General features: G+C 46.2%; 8 protein-coding genes across 8 annotated transcripts; 4 read left to right on the top strand and 4 right to left on the bottom strand.

Annotated features, from left to right (window-relative positions):
• Positions 1-315: 315 nt before the first annotated feature.
• Positions 316-1302, top strand: V8C40DRAFT_275364 (aldo/keto reductase; the record flags this gene model as incomplete). The annotated part of the gene is made up of 3 exons (XM_083220699.1): positions 316-363; positions 423-703; positions 753-1302. The coding sequence occupies 3 exons, from the start codon at positions 316-318 to the stop codon at positions 1300-1302; spliced, it is 879 nt and encodes a 292-aa protein (XP_083071956.1).
• Positions 1303-2154: 852 nt separating this feature from the next.
• V8C40DRAFT_280002 (tetratricopeptide repeat protein) lies at positions 2155-3584 on the top strand (the record flags this gene model as incomplete). The annotated part of the gene is made up of 3 exons (XM_083221327.1): positions 2155-2546; positions 2601-3080; positions 3155-3584. The coding sequence occupies 3 exons, from the start codon at positions 2155-2157 to the stop codon at positions 3582-3584; spliced, it is 1302 nt and encodes a 433-aa protein (XP_083071955.1).
• A 65-nt stretch (positions 3585-3649) lies between these two features.
• V8C40DRAFT_33201 (alpha/beta hydrolase) lies at positions 3650-4802 on the bottom strand. The gene is made up of 2 exons (XM_083222847.1): positions 4205-4802; positions 3650-4145 (listed from the first exon to the last, which is right to left on the bottom strand). Exons 1-2 carry the CDS (start codon positions 4597-4599, stop codon positions 3716-3718), a joined length of 825 nt encoding a protein of 274 aa, XP_083071954.1. The 5' UTR covers positions 4600-4802; the 3' UTR covers positions 3650-3715.
• On the bottom strand, positions 4722-9504 carry V8C40DRAFT_247660 (uncharacterized protein). Its single transcript, XM_083216382.1, has 6 exons — positions 6792-9504; positions 6503-6736; positions 6383-6442; positions 6279-6326; positions 6053-6208; positions 4722-5993 (listed from the first exon to the last, which is right to left on the bottom strand). The coding sequence occupies exons 1-6, from the start codon at positions 9181-9183 to the stop codon at positions 4993-4995; spliced, it is 3891 nt and encodes a 1296-aa protein (XP_083071953.1). The 5' UTR covers positions 9184-9504; the 3' UTR covers positions 4722-4992.
• A 197-nt stretch (positions 9505-9701) lies between these two features.
• V8C40DRAFT_247654 (uncharacterized protein) lies at positions 9702-12396 on the top strand. The gene is made up of 5 exons (XM_083216381.1): positions 9702-10538; positions 10606-10801; positions 10867-11004; positions 11067-11210; positions 11273-12396. Exons 1-5 carry the CDS (start codon positions 9975-9977, stop codon positions 12181-12183), a joined length of 1953 nt encoding a protein of 650 aa, XP_083071952.1. The 5' UTR covers positions 9702-9974; the 3' UTR covers positions 12184-12396.
• On the bottom strand, positions 12033-15359 carry V8C40DRAFT_247653 (uncharacterized protein). The gene is made up of 2 exons (XM_083216380.1): positions 14333-15359; positions 12033-14278 (listed from the first exon to the last, which is right to left on the bottom strand). The coding sequence occupies exons 1-2, from the start codon at positions 15099-15101 to the stop codon at positions 12267-12269; spliced, it is 2781 nt and encodes a 926-aa protein (XP_083071951.1). The 5' UTR covers positions 15102-15359; the 3' UTR covers positions 12033-12266.
• Positions 15360-16853: 1494 nt separating this feature from the next.
• On the top strand, positions 16854-18080 carry V8C40DRAFT_247652 (NADPH-dependent F420 reductase). Its single transcript, XM_083216379.1, has one exon. It carries the CDS (start codon positions 16981-16983, stop codon positions 17839-17841), a length of 861 nt encoding a protein of 286 aa, XP_083071950.1. The 5' UTR covers positions 16854-16980; the 3' UTR covers positions 17842-18080.
• On the bottom strand, positions 18005-20112 carry V8C40DRAFT_247651 (protein-arginine deiminase domain-containing protein). Its single transcript, XM_083216378.1, has 2 exons — positions 20042-20112; positions 18005-19980 (listed from the first exon to the last, which is right to left on the bottom strand). The coding sequence occupies exons 1-2, from the start codon at positions 20076-20078 to the stop codon at positions 18155-18157; spliced, it is 1863 nt and encodes a 620-aa protein (XP_083071949.1). The 5' UTR covers positions 20079-20112; the 3' UTR covers positions 18005-18154.
• Positions 20113-21027: the final 915 nt, after the last annotated feature.

Here is a 21027-nt window from a genome sequence, read left to right as displayed (position 1 = left end):
CCAGAACGTTCACTCTATGAGTCAATGGTCCCTCTTCTCAAGCACGAGGTCCCGCTGGTCTACACCTGCTTAGAAGTGCACGTCATAGCTAACGCGGGCACCTTTTATTGTGCAAGTGACTCTGCCGGTTAGAAACCTGTCGTTATGTCGTTGTTTGCACCCTCCCGATTAATCCTCTTGGCGACCACGTCCAATCCCCGCATGGCCTTCAATCAGCCTCTCATGAGTACCCTGGGTGCCTTAGTTTCTTCATTTATTCCTTCGCCAGATGCAACTCTGAACTGGACATATTTTCGACCTCTGGTTACCCGGACGATGCAGATCCCCACGCTTCCGCTCAAAGATGGCCATGCTATCCCCATGGTAATTACAACTTATCTCTCAGGCCACATCCGCAAGCGACGCTAAGACAATACTTTCAGCTTGGATTTGGCACTGGGACCGCTTGGTACAAGGACAGCCCAGAAGATCCTTTGAATCATCAGCTCGTTGAACTACTGAAAGCAGCCCTTGCACAGGGCTACATCCATATCGACACTGCAGACTCGTATGGAACCGAGCGAGAAGTTGGCCTGGCAATACAACACAGCAGCATTACGCGAGAGAAACTTTTCATCACTACCAAGGTTCAAGATGGATGGAAAGACGTCCCGGCAGCTTTGGACGCCAGCCTTGAGAAACTTGGGTTGGAATACGTGGATTTGTAAGGCCTCTCATCTGGCGCAAAGCATATCTTACTTACGATCTAACAGGTACCTTTTGCACAACCCCTACGTAATCGGCCCCAAAGAAGGTATACAATCAGCATGGAAGGGACTCGAGATCGTCAAAGCGCAAGGGAAGGCCAAATCTATTGGCATTTCCAACTTCCAAAGGCACCACATCGAAGCCCTTCTCGAGACATGCACTGTCAAACCGGTCATAAATCAACTAGAATTCCATCCTTATCTCCAGCGCTCCAACGATTTTATGCCTTGGATGCGCGAAAATGACATTGAGATATCGTCCTTCAAAAGCTTGGCGCCAATGACCGTGGGCAAAGGAGGGCCTCTAGACGATCTTCTTCCGTCACTCGCAAGCAAGTATAAGGTGCCGGAATCAGTACTACTACTGAGCTGGTGCATTGGACAAAATATTGTTCCCGTTACTACAGCGTCTAGCCAGTCTCGCCTTAACGAGTACAGCCTTGCTACTGAAATAAAGCTAGAACCGGCAGACGTCGTGGAAATCAGCCAAGCGGGGATTAAGTATCACTTCAGATGGTGGGGAAAGGATTTCTTTGGACCGGACGATAGATCTTAGATGCTCCCAATCAACGGCAGAGAAACAATAGAACCATGAATTCCCTGTCGTCTGGAACTGGTCGTTTCTACGTGCGGTTCCGTGTACTTGGCGACTTTTTTCCCAAAGTGATAACCCCCAAAACATGGCCGTAGTAATTTACCAACTTTTACTTAGCCAATTAATTGCTATTATTACTGAGTAACCCAAGTAATGACAAAGAAAGACCAACAACATTTGCCAATCTGCAACGTGGCAAAATGATCTGCTCAGCATGGGAGCCATCCTGCCCCGAGCAGCAGTCAAGATGAAGATGGTGAAAAGTTGTGAATTTTCCTTCATTTCTTACTCATTTCTGCTGAGATCTTCTCGCTGTTATCAATGATTATCTAGGTATATGAATAATAACGCGAACAAAGGGCAAGAAGTAGATAACGGCGGTCCATAGATTGATGCCTCGCCACCTAAGGGCACATCAGGCTTGATTGAACTTGGCGCTATCGGATTCTCAAAAATTTCCATGTTGTACGCGGAGCCGATAAATGTTGGAATAGAAATCCCGTCGAGTACACTTGCGGAATTGTTGGGTCTTGCAGCATTCCTAACCTGAGGCTTTGACCATCAAAGCTGCAGAATTTTTGTATCCGTGAGGGGTTCATCTGTGCTCATGTGGGCTACATGTATTTATTTTCCCCTCTATAGACCCCCAATGATCGTACGGATGACCTTTGTGGCCTTCGTAGTCTGATACATGTAAGATCGGGACGCCAGTCAGGTCAATTTACAAGTATTTGCGTGACCGTACTTTGGACGTCTTCCGGCCTGTATCAACATCTATCAGTGCGATCAGTTTAATCAGCGAATACTTGCAATATGGCAGAATCGGAAGCAAGCGCTTTCCCATCAGTTTGCCCGATTATGTTTCGGACCGATGCTAATGATGAAAATCAGGATATTTCGGAACAAGCAATGCTCCCGAAGGCGGAAGACTCATGGCACAATTCACCAGAACAATGTCTACAAATTCTTGGCAACGAAGATGATCTTGAGAAAATGGAGTCCATTCATAATATCTTAGTATTACTGAGAGCCTCCTTCCCCAAGAATGATGGAGTAAATCACTTTTATCCTCAATGGGACCGCTGCGCCGCACTTCATCCTCACATCCAGACTCTAAGAGACAAGGTGGCTGCCTTGAAACCCACAGAGCCAATGGACAATGACGACCAGAAATTATATACTGAGCTTATTCTTAATGACATTTGGTGCGTTTCATTTAGCAGTGGAAAGTGTTTGCACTATTCCTAATTGAATTCCAGGTATACGATAGAGATCCAGCAATTTTTGGAGGCCGAACGTTCCCTCTTGTCTCTTTTAGAGACTGCGGAGAATGGCTCGGTGTTGTCTGCCAAAGTCCACCGAAGCTTATTAGGGCTTTATGAGAGAACTGGTCGTAGTATTCTTGCTAAGAGTTCTGCGTCCTCGGAATTCGCCATCGTTAGTAAAAATTCCAAGAGCGCGAGCAATGATGTTGCTAATGCCTGGAGCAACATGGGTTACGCGAGAGTTTCTGCTTTCGAAGCTTCAGATGGTATACCCTATCTTGACAAGGCGATCTCGGTAGCTAGGAGTCTACCTGAGCCAAGCTGCTACCAAGAGGATAACATTGATCGCTTCTTGCGAAATAGAGGACGCGCAAACCAGCAAATGCGCCGCTTTGAAGACGCCTTACGTGACTTTGATGAGGCAGAATATTACCAGAAGAAGATACATGGACCTAAAAGTCACTATGATGGAGAGTGGGTTTTGTTCCCTATGTTATTTTCTTTATAAATAATAACTGCTGACGCATACGATCGTTTAACCCATTTAGAACTCAATATGAGCGCGCCAAGATTGAAGCTTGGCGTGGTAATCTTGAAGAAGCGTACTCACTCGCCACAAAAGCCCATGATCTGGTACCTGCCGGCAAACCCACGCACGCAAGTGTGATGGCTGCACAGTACCGGCTGGGATGGATTGCTATGCTCCAAGGCAAAAATGATCTTGCGTTACAACACTTTGAGAAATCGCTAGTTATTTCTAGGATAAATGAGCAACACAGAGGGAACTCGGGCGAGTCGGCGAGAATTCAATGGCGTATGTCACAAGTTTTGGAGCGCATGGGCAGCGAAGAGAATGCCCTGAGTCTTCGGGAGGCCGCTGTGAAGGTTAAGGCCAGTCTGCTTGCTACCGGGGACTATGCTCAAGTTGAAGACGAAGACGATTCTTGGGATGCACTTGTCGGCTTGCTATATCGTTGAACGACAGGAAAATGCCATTTATTGAATCCCATGATACCTGCTATGCAATTCAACCACACTCGTATCAGAAAACCTCATCGCGGCGCTGTCGCCTTGTTTTTTCACCCTGGGTATTGATCCCAGTTGTAGTGTCACGTAGATTGGTGGCCACTTGGTATGTGATCTGACTTGATACCCTTTCGCAAGAACACCACAAAGTCGTCCACACCCTGCGGCTCATTGAACCAGTGGCCTCCGCTTTCGTATGCATGAAAAACCACGCTGAGACCAAGGTTATCAATGAAATCCCGCAGAAGTAAGCCACTTTGAACACTGATAATGTCGTCGTCTTGGCAATGCTCGAGCAGAATTGGTGTTGAAGTTAGCTGCTGTGGTGATAAGGACATTTGCTGTTCATCGTCACCAAGATATATCCGCTGCATGGCCGCCAGCTTCTGACCAGTTTCATCGTCGACGAGCTTGAGAGCCGATGTAGCCTGATTAGCCAGCGGTAGCCAAGTGGAAAACCCGCATAGACCAGCGAAACCTCCTCTGCCATCGGCAAAGAATGCGGCTAAAGCACTGAAAGAGAAGAATTTGTCAATAAGATTCTGCGAGAACGATTAAAAAATTGGTCTTACGTTGCAAAGCCTTGACTAATTCCTCCAAGAAAGATATTGCTTCTTGGCACAAGCAGCTCCTCCTGTTTGATCAATTCAGCGATCAGATTGATACTCGATCGTAAGCCCGGGACTTGCAGCTCGGTACGCTCCTGTTGATCTTCCACACTCCACATATCGAACCATTGAGACATTTCGACCCCGAAGCGCTCGGAGCGAAGGAAATTGGCTTGTGGAAATACCCATCGAACTGTAGGAAATAGATTCGGCAGTGTCTGGTCTGTTCCTGTGGCCTCACATTCGAAAAACTCAGAGGCAAATTCCTGTGCCTCGCTATCACGGCCGTGCAACAGGATAATAGTGTGGGTGTGGGTGTGGCCCGTAGCGGGGCCAACGACGAATGGCGAGGCAACCATTTGGTACAGAAGAGATAAATATGATGTTCGATGCAGAAGTTGTATAGACTCTTGGTCTATAGGACAAATGGGTTACTAGAAGGCAGCTGAAAATGTTGATGGATAATTTTTGCAAAGGATGGGTTGGAAAGAAGATTGCGCGCTTACACGTAAATCGATTCTCTCTGACTCACTAACCCAACTTTATCTTTGCCTCAAACTTTGAGGCTTGAAGGTATGAGCTACCTGAGGTATCTACCTATAGTACCTTATACTAGACTTTATCACCACGGTCTATACTTTAATATTTGGGACTGAGTATATGAGTTTCAATAGTCGCATGTAGCTTAAAAAAAAGGCAGCGAGATTTGAGCCATATATGTGTTCCATTATTCATTGCAGCGCGACAAGTCCCTACCTCCTAGTACCTAAAGAATAATCGCCGTCTGAGCTTCCGAAGCCATCTTGATTGCCGGCACCCTCATACATACTTTGAACACTCTGCTGCACCCAGTTCTGGTTACCTTGTTGCTGCTGTTGGTATGGTATAGGGGTTGATCGAGGAAGTTCTCTGGATCTATTCTCATCCTCACTAGCTCCAAATGGCTTTGCAGATTGGGAGTCCCATGATCGCCTTCCTGGCAATTCCTCTTGGACATGTATCTGAGGCTGGTTGGAATGCATCGGCTGAGGCATGGCCATGTTGGTATTCTGGTGCGATGGAGGTTGCTCGTAAAACTGATTTGGGGGAAACCCATGATGCTGCGATTGCTGCGAGAAACTTTGCTGCTGAAAATTGGGTGGGTGGAAACCTTGTTGAGATGGCGGATACCGTTGAGAACTTGGTTGGGGCTGATTTTGTGCCCCAAGCATGAATGAAGACTTGTCCATTAGGTTAATGTTGCGCTCAAGTTCCCACAAAGCTCGGAGTCTCGCTTCTTTCGCCCTCCTAGCAGCATTTGTGCCATACAGATCGTTCATGTACTTGGCAAACTCGAGGTACGCATCTTGTACCACACTGAAATGGCGCACTTCAAGCTTTATGGCGGCATTGGGTATCTGAACAGCCTTGTGGTTGTTTCCTTGAGCCTCAAACTCAGCCAGCGCCAGTGCTGTTTGACAGGCGTTGCGAATCTGTCGGCCATTCCAACGCGCATGCTCGTGTTTCATAAAGTGCTCGCCCGCGAACATGCAGATGTCTGTCTTGTCTAACTGAATCGTCTTTCCTTTCTGGGCTATGCGCTTTTCGATCATTTCCAGATTGAGCTTGAACACTTGGATCGTCTTCTTGTGGTCAAGCTCGGGGTAATACAGGCTGACGTGAATTCGTGATGTGAATGCTTCGTCAAAATCGCCGACGCGATTCGTCGTCAAGAACAGAATACCATTGTAGTACTCTAGAGTGCGAAGAAAGACTGATGCAAATTGTTAGGCATCTGATCCTTGAGCTGTTTGCTGCGGATGGTAAACTCACCGGCTACAAGTCCATTTCTCACATAATCTTCCCTAGTCCTCTCTGCGAGGAAGATGTCTGCCTCATCAAGCAACAAGATACATCCCCACTTGCTTGCCATTGCGAAGTTTGTCTCCAAGGCCTCTTCAACTTCTCTTGCTGTTGACCCAAGGTCACCTATTTGGTAGAAAACCCATGTCAACATTATTGAAGAAGTTCGCCCAAGCTTGGCAACAGGTGTTCTTACCACAAGTGATCTGTAGCAGCGGTTTCTGAAATAGCTCCGCCACTCCCTCTGATGGATGACAATTGTCAGTATCCTGAATTTGAAAACACTTTGAGGTTACGAACCGGCTGTAGACGTTTTTCCTACGCCTGGAGCACCGTGGAGGAGTAGAATAAGACCCTTTCCTACTTGGGTATAAGTAATAAATCTCCCAAATAAATAGTGAATAGGTTCAGATTATTCACCTTTCCCTTTAACAATGTCAAATTCTTCTTTCTGTGACCTCGACGATGCCTTTTCACGGAAATGCTGCGAGATGAGCGACACAATCATATTACGATGCCCTTCTTCAAGGACAAGGCGGTCAAGGGCAGTGCTCGGTTCTGTCTCGTCTGTATTTGGCTCCACTGCCGAATTGTCTGCTCTCTCAATGGGAATTGAAGAGTGAACATCGGTAATATAAGAGAGATCCAATTTTGCTAATTACAATTGTTAGAGCAGTCACCGTATTGAGCATTCCATTAAGCCACATACCCCATTTTCGACTTCGAAGAACAAAACCAAATACTCTGTGAGTCATAATAACAAGTTCATCATTTGAGATAGAACCCACGCCGCTTGTATCGGCTTGCACCTCTTTTAAGGGCCGTGGTGAAATTGCTACCGAGGAATGATCGTCGATAGCACGCGTTTTTGGCACAAGGCTTTCGATATATTCGGTTGCCTCTTTCTGATCAATAAACGTGTCGTCGTATACAAATTCTCCGTAGCAACATGGTCCGTGACAAGTCTTTTGTCCTACCTCTCCCTTGGAGCCTTTATCCGCTGGATCTGTGAGTGTAGTAATAACATTGCGTATTTCTGGTTTCCACTTTTCCTTGTCTCGAGGGATTGGCTTGTTTGGATCATCTGGGGTATCTATCGATGAGGGGATATCAAAATCGATCACTACCTGGCTCTCAACCTCGTCTCGGGTTCCTAAAGTCAGACCAGAATAGTACATGTGTTTCATCGGGATCACGCTCATAAACTTTGCACCCCGATTGATGAGCTTTTGGCGGAATCTTTCGCCACTTGGAAGTTCTTGAACTTGATCCCATTCTGAATCACTAAAGTCTGCTCGTTTTGTTCGATGAAACCGAAGTGGATAGACTTCGAATGAGGTAACTTCTTTCTCTCCCTCAAAAACTTTGATTGAGAACGGCACATATACTGGCCCCAAGTTAGTGCCATCAAAGTCGATGTACACGCAATCTATAAGGAAAGATGTGCTTCGTTTCTGAGCGGCAATATTATCCCACCAAGATCTGGTGTTGACAAACCGATGGGCGGCGCTACTAGTTCTTATGACCCTGTAGGCCTGTTTACCATCGGCCCTAATTACTTCTGTACCTGGTCGAAAAAGATGCCAGAGGTCGGAGTAGAAGGCTTTGTGATTTTCAACTCCATCGAGGGCGGACTTCCTGGCTAAGATGTCCGAATCGATGAATTTGAGGATGCATTCTAAGTGGCCTAGTGCTTTTAGCGAATCTGCGTCACTTTGTGCGTTTCCTTCTTTCTGATGTTTGGCCTCGTCTGACGATGCTGTTTTTAGTTCGCCTATTAAGGACCCTGAAGTCAAATCTTCCCCAGGATGCTCATCGCCCACTGAAACTGATGGTACAGCGGTCTCCTGGACAGTTTGTTGTTGTGAGGAAAGAGGAGATGTGTTGCTAACGATTTTGTCTTCTTTCTTAAAAGCTGACACCTTATTATGCTTCTTTTCCAACTCTGCATGCCACTGACGGAGGGTAGGCTCGCAGTAGGTGATAGCTTTGAAAGGCCTTGTAAAGATCACCGATACAGATCCTTCCCCGGTATCATCTAATGACTGTCCGTCCGATCCAAGAATCTTGGCCATGGCTTTCCTCAAAACGGTGGAATTGATGCGTATTCTCTCCGGCAGTTGTACCAGTCCGGCCGCGACGTCTTGTGCGAATTTGCCGTCCCTGAGCCAGTCTGGTTTCTGATGTTGGCGGGGCTGAGAGTCAAACCAATTTAGAGATTGACCGAGATTACTATCTTCAATAATAGGCTCTCCGATGAGAACGTCAATAGCATTTGCGTCCTTTTCCAGTGAATTTGCAAGTGGCTTGAATCCAGGCCAGTCCAAACGCTTTATTTCAGGGACAGCATAAAATATGAGGCTGTTCTCCTCCATAGCTTCAGTATCGTCACCATGCATCTTCTGACTCGAGGCGTGTGTGTCCGATGCTTTTGGCTTGTGCAATACACTGCCTTGCCGTCGACGCTCCATTTCTTCTGCCAAGAATAGACGGTCCAGATCCCACTCAAAGTTTTTACGAAGCCTTTCTCGACGATATCCGTAATCAATCGTTCGATCATACTCGTCATACTCAGTTTTGTTTTGCTTATCGTGGCCTGCTTCACAGACGTGATAGCGATCGAAGGGATCTGGTCTTTCATAATTCCTGTCGGACTGAATTTCCCACAGATACCTCCACGGTCCATACTTGCCAGTTCGCTCCCTCCATTCAGGCCTATCGCTAAATTCGTTCATGCTCCAAGTGGCTGGTCCACCGTCTGCTTCCCATTCTTTCCGATGAAGATAAAGACATTCCTCCATTCGCTTATATCGCTCTAAGTTGGCCATCTCCTTTGGCTGATTGTTTCCTTGTTTCACTCCTGCATCTGCTGTGTTTTGAGATAAGGACGGCGTTGGCGCATCATTCTGGGTTCGCATCTCCAGCTCAGCAATCCGCAACTTCAGAGCTTCAATCTCACTAGTCGAGTTTGCAGAAGTCTGAGACGTAGTTGCGGCTCCATCTGTCTTTGAACCGAGTGAGAAGCGTGGTGCTTCGCTGATGTCATCCTGAGTATCTACACCCAAAAAAGAGGGTGGTACAGGTTGAGGATTTTCCCTCATATTGAACACAACGTGATTACAGTATCGATAGAGCTTCTTCTACCGCTGAGTGAAAAGGTTATGAAGTCTTCTTTGGTTTAGAGAAGAACAAAATAGCTGACCAATGGATCGTAACTACTATTAAAGCATTGACAATGACGTCGATAGAGGTAAAACGGGGCATCGGTCTTTCGGCATCAACTGCGGAGGCGACGCGCACCTACTTCGAGCTGCGTTCCCAGAGCCTCATTATGCATGCAGCAGGGAATCAATATCTGACATGGATGCACTAAAAATATATGAGGCCAATGTTATTTCGTCCAACCAACGAGTAGTTCGCCCATAATGTGGATAACAGGCAGCAGGTTTCGCCTCATTTATCTCCCCATGGAGTAAGTTCGCCTCGAGAGGAGGCACCCAAAATGCAACATTAGCTGCATACTTGTGGGAATCCTAAAGAATCCTTCGATTCCAAGAAGTACACGTGGACAACTTGTGTCGTTTCTTTGCATTTAGGCTGGCGATCCTGCCCCTCATTTGCCATGTCTGGCTCATTTGATTGACGACAATATGGTACGAGGCGTTTCTCGGCAGTGTTACATAGATAGGCATATTCATACCGAATGTCTCTCTAGAGATAGCTGATCCAAACAAGAAAGCGATTATCCATTAGGATTGCATCAATTCTCCATATGACATCTTGAGTTATCACGAACAAAATCACCATAAGTTCCCTGAACGCTTAAATGATGCTGTCGTGATTTCCAAATTCCTCGGCCATGCTAAAACAGCAATAACCCAAAGCCCAGGACATGCCGAATAACGACCCATCATCAGATAGAACCTCTCGGCCAGCGGCTGTGGATTTCATTGATAATCGACTGTCAAAGTATCACCCCGCCTTTATGAATTCTACATCGCATTATGATACAGAGGTCGGGAAATATGTTCCCAATACTCGAGTCGCCGTTTCCACAGAGAGCAAGAGCGCTATTTCTCTGAGTAATCCATCCGAACCATTAGATTACGGCATTTCGTGTCCGAGGCCAAATTGGACAAATATCGAGGCGTTGAAGTGTTGGAATGATCTCTTCCCCGCCGCCCTCAATAGACTCATATCAACATCGCCAGAGCCTAGTGGACGTTCAAAGTCAGAATATAGTATTCGGCAAGGTAAAAGTGATTGGAATGCCGTCTACAATGCACTTGAAAATGCAAAAGCCAAATATGAGCAGTCGAACAAGGTGGCAGGAATGTTGCGCAAGACTGGCGAGAACATTGCCCCTGTTGCACAGGCACTAAAGATTGCTTCGAACATGGACCCTGGTAGCCCTTATTCAACACCTGTCTTAGGCGCTGTGAACATTTTCTTGGATGTAAGATCTAATATCCAACGCACAACTAGTAGTCAGGGAAACTTGTTATTGATGCGTATTGACATAGGCCGTGAAAACTGCCGCAAACGTCCGCCAGCAAGTTCTCGAAGAATTTAATGACATTATTCCAAAGATTTACGACATAGAGTTCTTTCTCGTTACATTTCCAGAGGATGTCCATATCTCAAGCGCATCACTCGATCTCACTGTGACCATACTTCTCGCAATTGAGCAGACCATCGGTTTCTTCATTAGTAATCGCTGTAAGTTTACATCAACTATTTTGTAAACGCAAATCCGGAATTGACGTTTAGTTCTATGTGAGAAGTTATCCGTGGTGTCAAAGCCATGGGGATGGGAGCCAGCTACGAAACAGATCTATTGAAGAGCCTGAATACCATCAAAGCGAAAAGCAAAACACTATTGGAAGAAGCCGAAAAATCACAAATGCATAAATTCGATCGGCGTACGTATTACCATTCATGATGTCCAATTTCAGACTCTACTGACAGCTAGGCTTTCCTCAAGATTCCCAAAGAATGGAGAAAGGCCAACAGCAAGTACTACAAGGCCAGGCAGATTTACTTAATATTGTTCAGTCGCTGCTCATAGACCATGAGAAGCAGAAGAGAGAAGCACGAGAAAAGGACAATGAGATTCAACGAATGCATGGTGAGTTACGCCGTCTCTTGTTCAAATTAATGTTTTTAATAATAACATTGCATCACATGCAGTGAAACTTGAGCACTCCTTGCAGACAATCACAACTCTTACTATCCAGAATGAAAACTTGCGGAGCATCTCGCCCATACAGAATACTATGTGGCTTCCACCATCTCATAGGCCAACACCAACCTATACATGGTATCTAAGCCAAGATGCTCTGCGCTGGATGATTAAGATCCCGGACGCCGATCTCATTGATATCTCTTTCATTCATAACAGGAAGTCTTCCCTGTCTACGAAAGACATTGCGCAAGCCGAACAAATAGTCCATTCGCAGGTATTCCGCAACTGGATAGTATCTCCAAACTCAGCCAAACTGATGGTGCACTGGGATTTCCAGCCACCAAAGACGATCGCAGGAATCTCACCTCTATCTCTATTTTGCAGTACCATAACACAAGGCCTAAGGACCAAACAGCACATGCTATCCATATTATGGTTTTGTGGGCGACACATTGACACAAGCGAGGCTGGTGAGCATGTTGGTGGTCATTCTATGCTTGCCAGCATAATAGATCAGCTATTACGACAACATACATTTGACACGAGGTCATTGTCGAGTAGCTCCAATATGGCACGCTTGCAGCAGAACGACTATGATGAGTTGCTAGGCCTGCTTGATTGGCTTGTAAAAGAATTACCAAACACAATGACGCTATTCTGCATCGTCGATGGTGTAGCGTTGTTTGAGCGAGGGGAATATTGGGAGAGAAGTGCACCGGTATTTTTAAAGATGGTTAATCTGAGCAATGATCCAACTGTACCAGTTGTTGTGAAAGTTTTGTTCACAAGTACGCCAGGAACTGATATGGTGAGAGGGGCATTTGAACAAGATGATCTAATCTTGGAGGTTGGCAACCTACTGAGGTGGGCGTCGGCGCCAAGTGAAGAGCGTATGACACGAGTGCTGGGAGAATAGGAATGTTGAAAAAATTTATTGAGCATCCAATATCAGATGGAAGCTTTTCAAGGAACACATCGCAGTAAAAGAGTAATATGTAATTATTTATTTCCTTTCTGCCATGCTCTTAGAGTTGATTGGGTAGCTAGAGTTCTTGGATGACTTGCGCCAAGTATCGTTTGCTGCAGATCATAGCAAGTCTGCATTAACATTAGAGCATCTTCTTGACGATTCCTGTCTTTCCAAAGAACCGCGAGTTTTCTCATGTAATGCAGCGTATCGGGGTGGTGAGTTCCAAGCTTCTTTTTACAAATCTCAACCAGCTGCAGCTGCAGCTCCTCAGCCTCTTCCCACCGGTTTTGTCTTCTGTATGTTAATGCAAGGTTATTCATACCAATCAAAGTATCAGGATGATCAATCCCGAGCTCTGCCTTGAAACCTTCGATGGCGCGTAATTCCAGCTTTTCGGCTTCTATATGCCGGCCTTGCATCTTATATGTCGATGCTAGGTTAATTATGCTAATGAGTGTGTCTTGATGATCCGCTCCAAGTTTCGTCTTGAGGCCCTCAAGCACCTGTTCTTGCAGCTTTGCAGCTTTTTCCAATAAGCTTTGCTTCCGATACGTTAATGCTAGGTTGCCCATACTAATCAGTGTATCAGTATGATCAACACCCAATTTCTTCGTAAGGCCCTCCACTGCCCGTAGGTCTAGCTTTTCAGCCTCCTTCCATCGACCCTGTTTTCGGTAGGTTGCTGCTAGGTTACTCATGTTGTGTAGAGTCTTAGGGTGATCGTCCCCAAGCTTCGTCTTAAGATTCTCCGTCACTCGTTCCCATATACTTTCCGCTTCCTGATACCTCCCGTCATAATACAGGCATTTTGCATATTTCCGTAAAAGATCAAGTTTGCCTTTGTCGTCTTCGCTAATCAGCGGCGACCCGAGAACGTAATGCGCGTGCGGCATACACGACCTCCACGTTCTTTTGTCGTAGTCAATGCTCCCCATATTTTTTGCCAATATTGCGATCGTTTTACTAGCCCAATGAGATAGTAGCCCTTCCTTCCGAAGCCAATTTCTCATTGCCAAGTGCACCAATCGATGGACAGTCACGGCTGAGTCGACAGACCGCTTGGCTATGAACGAATATCCTTGCAACGTCCCCATCGCTTCCATCTCCTGTTTCCGCGACTGGCCCGGTGGAAGAAGCGATTGTGGTATATCTTTCGCATCTACGCACGCCATAAAAGAAAGATAGTCTGCTGCAAGAGGATCCCGAAGGCGGATTTGTTCAAAGGATATAAGCCACGTAGTGGCTATAGGATTCTTTAAGTCGTGGTAACGACCATCGTCTTCAAAATCTTCGCTAAGAAGCTCGATAACATCTTCTTCTTGCTCTTCCAGCAGCGATAGATAGTCACCCAAGCTGATTCCGTTGGTATTTATGTACACCGCTGCTTGGACAATGGCTAGTGGGAGGTACATAAGCTGAACGAGAAGAGCTGTCACATCTTGTTGGCTAACAGGTTCCTGGTCAACTAGGCATTTCTCAAGAAGCTCCTTGCCATCATCTTCATTCATGGCAGATAATTCTACCACGTTCCGACCCGCAAGTCTGATTGCCGCCTTCTTGTCGCGCGTTGTGAAAATGATTGACCCGTGGACGCTTTTTGGCATATAGTCAATTAGACGACTGGATTCCTGTAAAGGCTGGTCAACCCACATGCCGATTTCGTCAGCGTTGTCGAACACCAAAAGCCACTGGCCTGCATTCTCGCTGCTCAGGTGATTTTGTACAAGCCTTTTCACGTCTGCTTTTGCATCATCATATCCGGAAATACCCAACTTCGCGGCGGCATTGCGATATGCTTGTCCTAAACTTTCCTTGCTGGTTGCGGGAATCCATATGACCGAGCAATTTTTATGGTCATTCTTGATTCGATAGACTAGTTCAAGGGCGAGCTGCGTCTTGCCGACTCCACCAAGTCCTGAGATTGCGACTTTCGCGGTATGCTGCCCCGGGAAAAGCATTTGGCGAAGCCTCTTTAAATCAGACTCGCGGCTGGTGAAAGAGGGATTCCGTTCAAACGGTACGATCCAAGTAGAGCTTTGGGCTTTATACTATTAAATTATTAAGAATGATATGAGAGGAGTGGAGGGTAACATACCTGTTTGGCTACTAGGACCATCGTCATGGCTCGCGGCATCGGCGATCTCTTTTTTGAGTCGACGAACTGCATTTGCCTTCCCTTCGCCATATATCATAGGCATAAATATACCGAATATACCAAGAAGGCAATACGCCCAATCTTCTTCGAGAGTGGTCTGTCTTGTTTCGGCCCATTTGAACCGTTCTTCAACGCTATACATTGAAAGGTCGTTTCCTCGGAGTGCTTGAACCCCAATATTTGTGATTTCGTGGATTTGCCGCTCAAGAGTCCTTTTGTCACCAAGCCGCAGGCCATTCTTTGTGAAGAACTCGACTGAGGCTGGCGCTAGAAGCTCTTGCAACGTCCAACCTCGAGTAAACCATTTGCTTTTCCGAAGAGCCGACTCCCATATGGGCTGAGACTGCTGGCTATCGCTCTTTGACTCAGAGTCTGAGATGTCCGATAAATATGCATAACATCGAGCTGCGTTCTGATACCAACGATACATGGAGTTGATTGCCTCAGCAAGCTCGGTATTATTTGCTTTGTCGATACAGCAAGTGTCCACCCATATGTATCGTAGGCCATCGCGTTTTGCTTGCGCCGCACAGAACTGGATTTTCTCGTAGCCAGACTTCCCCACTCCAGTGCCGTCAACCAGGTCTCTAAAAGTGACTTCTTGGGAATCTGAGTCCCATGTGTGAGATAGAATGGCATATCTGGGTATGGCACCAGCTGGCGCTTTTATCAACCGAAACTGGCCGTTGTCGCAATCAAGCAGTCGCATTGTTCCAAGCGGGGTTTACAATCAAACGAGTTGCAATCGAAGTCGAACACCACAGTTGCTATTAGTCCCGGCGTGGGTACATGTATCGCCAGACATATGTAGTGAATAATAACATAAAGACATAACATGAAGACTGAGAGCAATGCGCTGATAGAACCGGCAGACAGGCCAAGAGAGACACCGGCAGAGCTGAAGATCCAGCAGCTAAACAACGGCGATGAAGCTGCGATCGCTGCCTTAAAAATGGTCTCCTGTGCCTTAAGTGGTTGGTACGGTAGGGTTATTCATTGCTATGGACCTGGAAAAATAGACACTAATGCAACATACGCATTTCATGCTTACCCTATGTTGACAGGCTCCACCAAGTTTAGATCAAGCCAATTAACACATCACGGGTCCCTATGATGTGCGTAACTTCATGACGACTAATCAAGAAATTGTTGGACTTAGGCGGCGAATAAATTAGAGACCAAGTTAAAGGGAAATGCTGTCAAGATACTGGACTTCGTGATAAAGATGTAGGGTATTATACTCCCTAATTTCCTTTCTCCTTCAAAAATATATCGTTCCCACCTCCCACTCTCTAAGATAGAATCGGCTCCTAGATACCCAATCCTTACTTGATCTGTGGTAGGGGCTCATTGTAGTAGTACCAAGGTGGTAAGTCTTTGGTACATCAATTATCATGTGCATATATACCCCGTTAGTAAAATTCAGGCCTAATGATATGAAAAAAACATTTGATATAAGATATCGAAATCCATGCCCTCTGCAGACTTAGTGGGCTATCAATCTGCATCATCTTTAACAATGTCATAGGCTTAATTGCCTTTGCGGCCGCGATAGGCCAATTGAACGAAAGTGTATAACATCCCGGGTCTACAATGTGCGGACTGTTGGTGTTTTAGTTGAGAAACCATTACAAGGTCGATCAGCGGAAAGCATGTGCAATCCGGTGGAGTTATTGCAGGTGCCATCTCTATATATATTGACTGGATTTCCACTGGCTGTTATCATGAGCACTAATATTAAATTTGGACTTTTGTTAAGCCATAGCTATGACAGTTTTCATAACTTGCACTTGCCGTATGGAGAAGAGGGAAGAAGCAAGAAACTTGAACATGTAGCGACTCAGCATTTATTCAGCCAGGTGTAAAACATGATGCTGTATTTAACTCTAACCCTGGTAGAAAGAAAGACAGCTCTTTCCTTGCAAAATTGTATTCTAGACACTATAATCCTGGCTTGAAATTAGATACTTCTTTTCAGTTGTCAAGCTTCCTAATTTCTGGCGACTACCTGACCTCCATAGTTGTCATAGTGATCTACCCAAAAGGGGCAATTGAATCATGATACGAAGCTACGAATAGAGTGTTTTAAACGTGAAGAGAGTTTTATAGCATCATCAATTGATAAGTTTGTGCCTCATAGCCGATGCTTTTCTCATTATGAAATGATGAATCTAACGCTGGGAATGTAACACTGATAATGCAATTCATTATCCCCTGACAACTTATTAAGCATTTATAATATCTAAGTCATAAATACGTCTTGCGGAGAATCGTGTAAATGGCTTACATGGAGCTTTGCGGAGATTCTCGTATAGAAAATTGCAAGGAGATTCTGCGGAGAGTGTTGCGGAGAAGACTTGCGCGGAGCGCTATTAGAGAAGTCTTGCGGAGAGTGAGAAAAACTCCACTCCTAGTAGTTTAGCTGATTGCTTGTTTAGCTGATTGCTTATATTGCAACATCTCTCAATATAAATCTACTGTAGATGAACCTTTCTGCACTTTCCGGTTCCATCATAAACCATCTTGCATTCAGCTTGCATTTAACAGAATCATCACTCAGCTGAAATATTCTTACAGCGCTCGAAAACATGGCGGCAACCGACCACCCTCCAAAGACAGACATGCCACGCCAAATCGCCATCATAGGCGCTGGTGTGGTCGGCACCGCCTTAGCAACACAGCTTATTCACGCTGGTAACTCTGTCAGCGTTAGTAATTCGAGAGGTCCTGATAGCCTTCGCGATGTGGAGAGGACAACAGGTGCCAAAGGAATGAATACCAAGCGCGCAGTATCCGAAGCGGATGTCGTTATTCTCGCGGTACCGATGAGCGGTATTTTGCCCTTGCAGCCGCTTTTACAAACATCTTTGCGGCCCAGCACAATCTTGATTGATGCCTGCAACTATTATCCCACGCGTGATGGGAACATCCAGCCGTTGGATGAGGGCATGGTAGAGAGTGTTTGGATGTCGAACACCTTCTCACACCCGGTTGTGAAGGCATTGAATAACATCGTTGCCCTCAACATTGCTTCCAGCGCGAAGCCAAAAGGTTCTCCGAAGAGAGTAGCACTTCCTGTCTCAGGAGACGACGACAAATCTGTGGCAGTTGTGATGGAACTGGTAGAAGCAATGGGATTCGACGCATTCAACGCAGGTCCACTAGCAGATTCGTGGCGACAGCAACCTGGACAGCCAGCTTATTGTACTGAGCCGAATCTGAAAGAACTAGCAAGTTTACTTAGTTCTGCAAAACGGGACGGTGTAAGCGCAAAACGAGACCAAGGGATGGCGCTTGCACAGAAGTTACCGCCAGATTTCCCTCCGCAAGTTATGGTGAAGGTAGCGCGATTAGGGGCCGGTCTTGACTGGTGGAAGCCTGGAACCTGGCTCGCAGCGGCGAAATTTGCGTATGCTCTTGCTCGGGCGAGTTTCAAACGCTCTGCTTGAAGAGGATTGGATGTGTGACAGCTAAACGAGAAACGGGATACCTCCAGTGTTTTTATTGTTAGTGAAGATTTTTGTTTTTGATAGTTTCCATTTGCAAGTTAGATATCGTATATTGACCGGATCTACTGATCCAGGTTATGGCTAGCTTTACGCTCGCCGAATGGGCAGTATAGCGACCGCACCCCAGTTATTGGAGAATCACATCAATTGATGGAAGTTGTAATAGAATGGTATTCCACTAATAAATAATACATATATATCTATGTGCAATCCATGGTCCAAAATTGAGTGTTGAATTAACTATCTAAGAGCTTCACCACCAAGGAGCTGACGTATCGCGGTAAACGTTTGTCCCACAGTGAACTTCGCCATCCAACTCGTGATGATCATACCAATCATCGATAAACGTGACGTTGAAGTTTACCTTTGAGTAAGAATCGCGGACTGCTGCCGCAAATATGTCTTTTCCGTCAATAATTGGGCCCCATTGAGCGGGTGCCAGAATCTGAGAATCGCTCAGCACGACACCATTGATGGCGCCTGGGTACATCGCAGTGAGACGAGGGCCTGTATAACGTGTCGTAGTCTGTCTTTTCTCCAGTGGTCCATTGGGATTGATGGCTTCGATAATCGAGAGAGGTTTCGGTGCAGGGGCTCCTTTGAATGTGGCGACGGTGTGAAGCTGCTGAGGCTGAGCCCCATTGGCTGTACAGGGAAATGACTCGTTATAGTAGATGCCGGGAACGTGAAGAATCTCTTCATCGGTGAGTCCAACAGCATTTTTAACGATCTCAATGTTCTTCTGGATGTACTGATTGGCGTAGGTGTTGAGTTCTGTCAGGTTGGCTATTTGTAGGACCTGATCGATGGTGAGGTTGGGCAGACAACCCTGAAAACCAGGCTTGGGGTCAGAGGCCTGTTGAATTCGTGACACGGCCGTGACACTGCCATGTCCAGCCGCTTGCGCATCTTTCAGAAGCTGGATACCGGCAATTGGGTCGGCAAGCATAACAATCCAGCCGCGTGAATTGTTCGCCGGCAGGAATTGCATATACTCGTCTGTATGCCCGACCAGAAGCCAATCATGGTCAGTAATAACGGGGTCTTGTGCCTCCTGCGCTCTAAGAAACGCCATGATCCATGGATCTTCCGAGTCTTGCTGGCCCATTATGATACGACCTGCAGCATATGTTTTGTTGTTGAAGCTGTGCGGCGGGATTGTTTCCAGATTACCCATGGAATCAGTAGTGCCGCCACGCCACAGATACTGGATCGCACCAACAGAGTCGGATCGCAAGTCTGTAAAGACTTGTCGGCCGGCAGAGCGGTACTCCTGTCCAGATCTGATATTTATGCGTATCACTACAGGCCCGTCAGGCCCTGGGATGCTGGAATAGCCCGGCTCAAAAAAGTCTTGTACCCAAATGTCAGGATCTGTGGTGAACTCGAAAATAGGCTTCTCAATGCCAGCCTGAGCGACGGGGCCCTTCAGTGCCTCGACGAACTTCTCTTGCGGAGCACCTATACCCGGATAGTTATTAGTGAAGACTTGCTGAGCATGCTGAAGGTGATGATGAGTCAATACGGGAGCAACACGCAATGCCACCGAGTCGCTGCCCGATTCCGATCCATCAGTGACGTTGAAAAGAACTTGAACACGGCCATCCCAAACTTGCGGGTAGCGTGTAGTGCGGCCGTCGATGCCTAGTTCCAGTCCTGCTTTGAGATTTTGCGCAGTAAAGGTGGTGTTTTCCATCACATACACCCAGTCCTTGTCTGCCTTGTAGAAGATGCGCACATTATCGGCTGCATTGTCTCCCGAGATGCCAATGCTGCCGACAGCATTGTCACTGAGAGTCTGGATTGGCAGCGTGACAAGCGGCGCAATGTACTTGGAATTGCGGAGAATATTGTCAGAAGCGTCGTTACACATCGACAATTCTCCATCGAGCGTTTGAGACGTGACCTGGGACGAGCATCGGCCATCTGTGTCTCCAATGTTGGCCAGAAAGAGAGCGCCATATTGTTCGGTCCATAAAGTTTTGTCAGCATCAGTCTGGTCTGTCGAATCTATTTTGCCATCACGATTGCTATCGGCGAGGATGGTGGCCTGAATGGCATTGCTGGCTCTTGCCAAACCTGAATCACGTTAATACAATGTGGCCCTCGTCGCTGTTTTCCAAATTGACAGAGAAAATACCTAGAATAGCCACTGTCGCCTGCTTTGAGAAATGCATTGGAACGGTCTGTTCAGGATGTCTGACACAACGTGCGCTCAGAGTTGCCGATCATGAGGGTATCAAGGTCTTTTAAGAGATCTACGGCTTTGCTGACTTGTGATAAAGCCGAGGATTGGCAGTCGCACCCCTGTCAACATCCATGCAAACACCTTCAAAAACATCCTCTTGGCAGGATGGGAATACGAGACAACTTGGCGCTAAGTTGTTAAATTTGTCTTTTCCTGGAACTTCATGATTTAACAGAGAAAGCAGAAGCCGTAGTTGGTGTTTCAAGACTGACTACCTTGATTCTTCCCCTGGTTGAACAAAATGGTCGTTCTTTATAAGGTAACATATGAGGCTGATAGTTGAACAGTGAATGGGGGATTTAAAGTGAAAGCCACCCGGGTTCTAGCGTGGAGCCGTCTGTCAGACCATAACGACAGGGCGTCAATGGGGCTGAGTACCGTGTTGCTGTAGTATCCTTTCCGTCTGCCGTAGTATCCATGGTGTAATAGCCATCTGAGCGGATATGATCCACATAGCTTAAAAGTGAAAAGAGACTGCTGTAAGGCATTGAATGGCAAAGGGGATTCATAGGTTCACAACAATGGAAAAATAACAGTGATATTTAATCTCGTGGGAGATCTGAGAATAATTCAAAATGTTTGCGGTGAGTCTCAGCGCAGAATTTGTTTCTATACCTGTTTATACCAGTGTTACATAGTAATTCGGCGTCGGAAGTTATGTCCAAACTCCGATGTCTCATTCAATCTCTTCTTTCAATGCACGCTTACTGTAACCACCATCCTACCATTTCTTATCTCTAACGATAAAAACTGGGCCTTTAGTTACCAAGCGATTTAACCCTCCGTGGTGGGTACCTTACCAGTTGACTTGTCTCGTCACAAGCAAATCTACCTATTATTACATCCGAGGCAAGCCCTCTTACATATACACAATTTAT

The sequence above is a fragment of the Trichoderma camerunense genome (assembly GCF_050948025.1).
Source record: "Trichoderma camerunense strain CBS 138272 chromosome Unknown V8C40scaffold_11, whole genome shotgun sequence".
NCBI classification, from domain to species: domain Eukaryota; kingdom Fungi; phylum Ascomycota; class Sordariomycetes; order Hypocreales; family Hypocreaceae; genus Trichoderma; species Trichoderma camerunense.
This window is presented reverse-complemented; position numbering and strand designations above follow the sequence as displayed.

Coding starts and splice junctions, on each gene's coding strand:
- V8C40DRAFT_33201 (XM_083222847.1), bottom strand. CDS start 4,599: ATGGTTGCCTCGCCATTCGTCGTTGGCCCCGCTACGGGCCACACCCAC. Junction 4,146..4,204: donor ATTAGTCAAGGCTTTGCAAC/GTAAGACCAATT, acceptor CTTCTCTTTCAG/TGCTTTAGCCGCATTCTTTG.
- V8C40DRAFT_247660 (XM_083216382.1), bottom strand. CDS start 9,183: ATGAGGGAAAATCCTCAACCTGTACCACCCTCTTTTTTGGGTGTAGAT. Junction 6,443..6,502: donor TGACATTGTTAAAGGGAAAG/GTGAATAATCTG, acceptor ATACCCAAGTAG/GAAAGGGTCTTATTCTACTC. Junction 6,327..6,382: donor AGGAAAAACGTCTACAGCCG/GTTCGTAACCTC, acceptor GTCATCCATCAG/AGGGAGTGGCGGAGCTATTT.
- V8C40DRAFT_247654 (XM_083216381.1), top strand. CDS start 9,975: ATGCCGAATAACGACCCATCATCAGATAGAACCTCTCGGCCAGCGGCT. Junction 11,005..11,066: donor AATGCATAAATTCGATCGGC/GTACGTATTACC, acceptor GCTTTCCTCAAG/ATTCCCAAAGAATGGAGAAA. Junction 11,211..11,272: donor TGAGATTCAACGAATGCATG/GTGAGTTACGCC, acceptor CATCACATGCAG/TGAAACTTGAGCACTCCTTG.
- V8C40DRAFT_247653 (XM_083216380.1), bottom strand. CDS start 15,101: ATGCGACTGCTTGATTGCGACAACGGCCAGTTTCGGTTGATAAAAGCG. Junction 14,279..14,332: donor TGGTCCTAGTAGCCAAACAG/GTATGTTACCCT, acceptor AATAGTATAAAG/CCCAAAGCTCTACTTGGATC.
- V8C40DRAFT_247652 (XM_083216379.1), top strand. CDS start 16,981: ATGGCGGCAACCGACCACCCTCCAAAGACAGACATGCCACGCCAAATC.
- V8C40DRAFT_247651 (XM_083216378.1), bottom strand. CDS start 20,078: ATGCATTTCTCAAAGCAGGCGACAGTGGCTATTCTAG. Junction 19,981..20,041: donor GGCGACAGTGGCTATTCTAG/GTATTTTCTCTG, acceptor AACGTGATTCAG/GTTTGGCAAGAGCCAGCAAT.